This window comes from Quercus suber, unplaced genomic scaffold (genome assembly GCF_002906115.3).
Source record: "Quercus suber isolate HL8 unplaced genomic scaffold, Cork oak 2.0 scaffold_440, whole genome shotgun sequence".
Classification (NCBI taxonomy): Eukaryota; Viridiplantae; Streptophyta; class Magnoliopsida; order Fagales; family Fagaceae; genus Quercus; species Quercus suber.
The window spans coordinates 380,279-386,390 of NW_027069891.1; the positions used below are offsets into that span (position 1 = coordinate 380,279).

Consider the following 6,112-nt stretch of genomic DNA (forward strand, 5'->3'; position numbering starts at 1 on the left):
TTTTGGAATTCGATTTTTAGAAAATCAATTTCCCCTTATGACTCAGCTTTACCATTTCTGAGTTATCTTTTGCACCTGTTTGGTGTTTTGGCTATAACTTTCTGTATATAATTCCAATTGATTCAGGACTGGTTTTTGTGAAAGGAAATTTAATTCTCTACAACTTTTCTAGAAATAGAGAAAACCAAATTTCAATGTTTGCAGGGCCAAAAATGTGATTCAATTCGCTGCTAAAAATTCGTAACGGTTTTTGAGTATTTTTTTGAAGGAAAATCATATTAATACTGATTGGTATTATTTAGGTTCCAATTAATACCGATCGGTAATAATCAAATTTCAATTAGTACCGATCGGTACTAATAATTTCCCAATTAATACCAATCGGCACTAATAAGAAAACTCGAAATACCAATTAGTAATAATTGGATCGGTATAAGAAAACTCAAGTTATAAGGGGAACTCAATTTTCAGAAAATCAAGTTATAAGGGAAAATCGAGTTCCAAAACGGAGACATACAACTAAATAGTTTGAAAACATGGACAAATTGCTGCATAATTTAAAAATTAAAGGCAAAAGCCCATTTTCCCATAAAAAATTGGATTATCTTTTAAATTTAAAATAAATATGGATTATCCTTTAAATTTATCCCTGAATAAATGCACATAGCTGCACACGGATTTGATAGAATATCTTCTCCAAAAATTTTTTTTGATAGAATAGGATCCATTGCATTACATTGATGAAACTTTGTGACAAATAAGAGATTACCGTTCAAAGATGAATAACGATGTAGGAAGTCAAGCTAATTAAGAATAGATTAAGCAAAATGTGCGCGATGGTCACTCCACAAGTATTAAGTGCTTGTGGGTGTGGAGGGCAAGAGTAAAGGTTCAAATCTCTAGGAGGAAACTTCACACACATATACACTTAGATTAGGCTATAATAAAATTTCTATCTTGCATAAAATATATATATACACACACACACTAAGCAATATCATGCTGAAAAAAAAAAAAAAAAACAACAACAAAAAAAAAAAAACAAAACAAAAACAAAAACAAACGAACAAACGAACGAACGAAACAAAACAAAAACAAAAACCAAAAATCCAATATCTGACAGAATTCTCCAAGTAAAAACATATCTATCATACTTTATGGTTGGATAATGAATATTACATCACACATGAAATGGAATCATCCAACTATTCGATGTGCACCCCTTGTTCCTGGGATGTTGAGGGACTTGTGGAGTGAATTAATTGGCATAGAGGTCCTGCCAATTCAGTTCTTCATCCACCAATTTGTACTCGTTCTCCACCCTAGCAAGTAAACCCCCTCCTCCTCTTAAGCCAATTGGCATTCTTTACCTGCAGCTTCTTCACAACGTCACTCATCTTCATCAATCATCACAATTTTCACCAGCAAACGTTTAGGCATTTAAGTCCTATTTAGCTTTAACTTTCGCTTTGAAACTAAATTGGTCAAATACATACAAAGAAAGGGATTTCAAAGAGATGAATATTTTGATTGATTTTCTTTGGTAGACTATGGTGGATAGAGAGTGCATCAAAGCTAAACTATCTTTGGGGACTTGAAATGCCCAAACATTTGCTGAGGAACACTGTGATGAATATGAGGAACATTGTGAAGAAGCCGCGTGCGAAGAATGCCGATTAGCTTAAGAGGAGGAGAGATTTACTTGCTAGGGTGGAGAAGGAGTATATTTTGGCAGATGAAGGACTGACTTGGCAGGTAGCTACCGTCTACCTTTACGCCAATTCACTCCGTGTCATAATTTTTGTTACAAATGTGATTGGTAATTTATCACTTTTATATAGACTCGTCATTTTTTCTTCATTGTCATGGTTGTGACAAAAATTGTGACAAAAAAGTTATGATCTTGTATAATCATAGAAAATCAAAATTTATTATTATTACCGGAAAAAAAAAATACAGAAGCAAGCAATTGTATTGGAGGAGTTAATTATAATAGTAACACTAGATGCACAATAAGTAGGTATTTACTGTTTAGTTCACTCATTGATGAGATTTTGATATCATTTTCTAGTAATGGGATTTAACATAACAATAGGAGTGTTATCCCGATAGTAATATGTCATATCTGTGAGAAAACCTACGTTAAGGTCAAAAATCTATAATTAGGTCCACTGGTCTTAGAGGTGCAGTAGAGATCTTACATTACATGTGGTTTGGAAATTTTATATCAAAAGTAGTTTTGGTTTGGCCAAAAAAATAAAATATTTTAGGTACTGGTATTCCATTTCAAGGTTACTGCCGTTTATAAATGTTTGTATTTATTTATGTGTGTATGTATTTATTTATTACGTAGTATTTTATAAGCCTACATATTAGTCTAAGTACATTAATCCATTGTATTAGCTTAAATAACATGTTTTCTATAAATAAATAATAAAAAAAATCAATTTTTTATAAAATAGTTTAATATTTTTTATTGTGCTGGCCGAAACACCCCAAACATCTCTAATATGGTCAGTACAATATGATATTTTATTTGGTATATTTTAGAGAAGTATGGTATTGAAATCAGTACAATATTAACTTCCTTGGCTTCAAGACCCAAAATCACAAACTAAAAAAAATTAGGCCATCATAATCGCAAAGTGTACCACAAGCAAGGAAGCCCACTGCACAGCTGATCCTAATAAATTATTCTTAAGTTTTGTCCTATGAAAATTATTAAAGAAAAAAAAAACAATCTTTAGAAGCAAATCCATTATACAAAAAAATCAAGGCATTAAATGATGAGACAGTTAATGAGGGACCTTAAGAGTGACGGCAAAGCTCTTGATTGATCAATGAGAGTGAACACAATTTTTGTATCACAACTTTTGTTACGTTTATGATGTGACTGACTATTAGTAATGAAGAGAAAATAATAATTTCATTTAAGAGCAATTATGAATTATTCACTGCCCATAATCAATCAACACAGCAAATTTGAGCAGAAGTTACGACAAATGTAATGACATTCTGTGTGTGTGTGTATATATATATATACACATACAGCTCAACTACCAGCATCTTGGTTAGATTTAAAAGTCCAATCGACATTAGTATTTCCAAAAGCTATAAAGAATCAATCTCATGAATCTTTTCAGCACAGCAATTGTTGCAAAAATCTCGCCGCCAACAGCGAAAGAAAAGCACAGCGCGCGATATATTGGTGGCTATGAAATTTTACAAGTAATGTCTTCAAATTTTCTTTTTCTTTTTTTAAACAAAAAATTTCTTTCTATGTTCTCCAACTTAGCACATACTATATTGGAAATTTAAGAAAATAAAAGATGAAGGCCATGCGTATCATGGCCAATATTTCAAAAAGAATGGAGGAAGAAAAATCAATAAATTCTTATGTGTTTCTATAAAATAAAATAAATCTTATGTTGTACCAAATATTACATCATTTTTAGCATTTCGTCTCAATTTTAAAACAGCAAACAGAGTATTGGGATTGGACCTCTGTCTCTTTCAACGAGAACCTAAGAATACTACAAAATTACAAGACTCTTTGACAATTGTTTTTAGAGTAAAGCAACTAATTACTATGTCATAAATTTCAAAATATCCTTTTTATTGCCTTTTGTGAAATATTTTTTGTAAAAATTCATTGCTTTAAAGGCATATTGCATTCCAAATGGGTATGAAAATATAGCAAATGTAGCAATTTTGGATTATAGCAAGATAATAAACATTTAATTTTGCTTTGAGAACCTAGGAAGTAGGAATACCGCAAAACCATAAGACTTGGTCATCATTTTTTTTAGCATTTCATTTTAGTGTTAAGCAACTAACTACGTAGCGTCTCATAAATTTCAAAACAACCCTATTGACTTATTCGTGAAACATTTTTGTAAAACCTCATTGCTTTAAAGGCATATTGTATTCAAAATGTGGATACAAAAATTTAGCAAATGTAGCAATTTTGGATAACAAAAAGATATTAAACATTTATTTCTGCTTCATTTTTGTGTGGATCTGAAGGATGTATAGTATGATGCTCATTTATTACAGTTGTTAAGAACCTATGGTGGTGCAGGTGAAACTTTTATTGCAACAAGTACCGTTTACCTCAAGTCTTCAACTTTCAGACCACCACCGACAATTTATATAATCACACACATTGTACGTTCACCCATTTTAATTTCCTCTTCTAACTCATCCCTGATCTCTCTTACTTTCTCTCTCTGCAACAAACTTTCAGTCTCTAATAACATGGTACAATCCAAGAAGTTTAGAGGAGTCAGGCAACGCCAGTGGGGCTCCTGGGTGTCAGAAATTCGCCACCCATTACTGTAAGTTCAACCACTCATGCATTATCACCGTGCTCATTATTATGTTCTCTCTCTCTCTACACACACACACACACACATAATATATATATATATATGTATATATGTATTTATGTATCATTTGATCTCTTCCCCATGTTCTTTTGCCTTGACATCCATACATATATAGCAAGAGAAGGGTATGTATATATATGGCTTAGCAAACAATTAATATGCACACTTATTGAAATATAGTATATATTATGAGTAATGATAGCACATGTATGTACACAATAATTTCAGAATTGTAACTGATATTATGTTTTCAAAATACGATTTCAATTGGAGTGTGTATAGCAGTATATTACTCTGGCGCGTGTAACAATGATTAGATTTGATGCATCATTGTCTTTCTTTTCTAGTTCTCATCTCTCTCTTTCCAATACCTTGTTTTGAAATAGGAAGAGAAGGGTATGGCTAGGCACATTTGAGACAGCTGAGGCCGCAGCACGGGCATATGACCAAGCAGCCATATTGATGAGTGGCCAGAACGCCAAGACCAACTTTCCTGTGTCAAGTAGTCATCAGGAAGACACAAATAAGCCTTGTGATGACTCTCCATTGTCTCCAAAGGCTCTTTCCGAGCTCCTTAGCACCAAGCTTCGAAAGTGTTGCAAAGAACAATCTCCTTCCCTCACTTGCCTACGCCTTGATGCTGATAACTCTCATATTGGAGTGTGGCAAAAGCGTGCAGGGTCACGTTCAGGATCAAATTGGGTGATGAAAATTGAGCTTGGGAAGAAGAAGATAAAAACATTGGAGGATGACTTGCCATTGTCATCAGCGTCACCAAGGGTTGAGAGTGATGCAGGACATGAAGTTGATGAAGAGGATAACATGGCAATGCAAATGATAGAAGAACTACTTAACTGGAATTATCCTACTCCATCAAGTGATTTTCAAGAAGAAAAAGGAAGCCTTCCTTTTCTAAGTCCATGAAATAGCTAGCACTTCTTTCCTCTGCACTTTCTTTCAATTATTGCACTTCTAGTTTTCTTAATTTGAGTTTCCAATCACAGACTAGTGGCTGAGTACTGTATGGAGAATAAAAAGGGGAAAGGATTTGCGGAGGATTTAACCTACTAAGTCAAGCTTCAATGTGATTATGTATGGAAGGTCAAAAAGCTTCAATCAGTAAATTATGCAGGTCAAATAGGAGTTACAGTCCTCAATTGCGGTCACATATAGTGCCCTATGATTCATAATTGCAACTACTAATTTACCGTACAAGTGATTGTAGAGGTTCCTTTTTTCTTTTCCCAAAATTGTTAAGGTTTAGCTGTATGTGCTATATACCTACTTGTGTTAATGTAAGTATTAAAAAATGTGTTTCACTGTTTCCATTGTCAAATGAGAAATGACACAGGTGAAAAAATTAGTTTATAGTAGTTAATGACATGTATATAAGTTGCAAGCAGAAATTACATATGAAGTACTTAATTTCTGTCTCCATTTTAGTTTTTAGTCTCGTTTTAATCTCTGTGATAATCTCTACTTTCTAGAGTTAATATTGAAAAAGCCAGAAAAAAATTTTTTAACTGTAGGTTCTTTTATGCCTTATTTTGAAACTTATTTCAATCCGAAGAAATAATAGAGCAAACTTTTGTGAAGCAAGCGGCAAGCACCTTTTTCCTTTCTTTGCCTAAGAGCGTTCCTATCAGGTTCAACAATCAGTAAAGTTTTAGTTAAATTATAAATAAAACTTTTTTTTCTAGTTTAATTTACCCTATTATTTACAT

General features: G+C 32.9%; 1 protein-coding gene across 2 annotated transcripts; it reads left to right on the plus strand.

Moving 5' to 3' along the window:
• Positions 1-3,873: 3,873 nt before the first annotated feature.
• LOC111994332 (ethylene-responsive transcription factor SHINE 2) lies at positions 3,874-5,813 on the plus strand. 2 transcript variants are annotated; one of them, XM_065762066.1, is made up of 3 exons: positions 3,874-4,167; positions 4,247-4,337; positions 4,775-5,813. In XM_065762066.1, the coding sequence occupies exons 2-3, from the start codon at positions 4,258-4,260 to the stop codon at positions 5,310-5,312; spliced, it is 618 nt and encodes a 205-aa protein (XP_065618138.1). In that variant the 5' UTR covers positions 3,874-4,167; positions 4,247-4,257; the 3' UTR covers positions 5,313-5,813. The 2 variants fall into 2 exon arrangements, with proteins under 2 accessions (XP_065618138.1, XP_065618139.1); XM_065762067.1 differs by having other exon boundaries at positions 3,875-4,081.
• The last annotated feature ends 299 nt before the right edge of the window (positions 5,814-6,112 follow it).

Excerpts from the sequence above, each read along its gene's own strand:
- LOC111994332 (XM_065762066.1), top strand. The coding sequence starts at position 4,258 with ATGGTACAATCCAAGAAGTTTAGAGGAGTCAGGCAACGCCAGTGGGGC. Across the intron at positions 4,338-4,774 it reads GAAATTCGCCACCCATTACT|GAAGAGAAGGGTATGGCTAG; the intron begins GTAAGTTCAACC and ends GTTTTGAAATAG.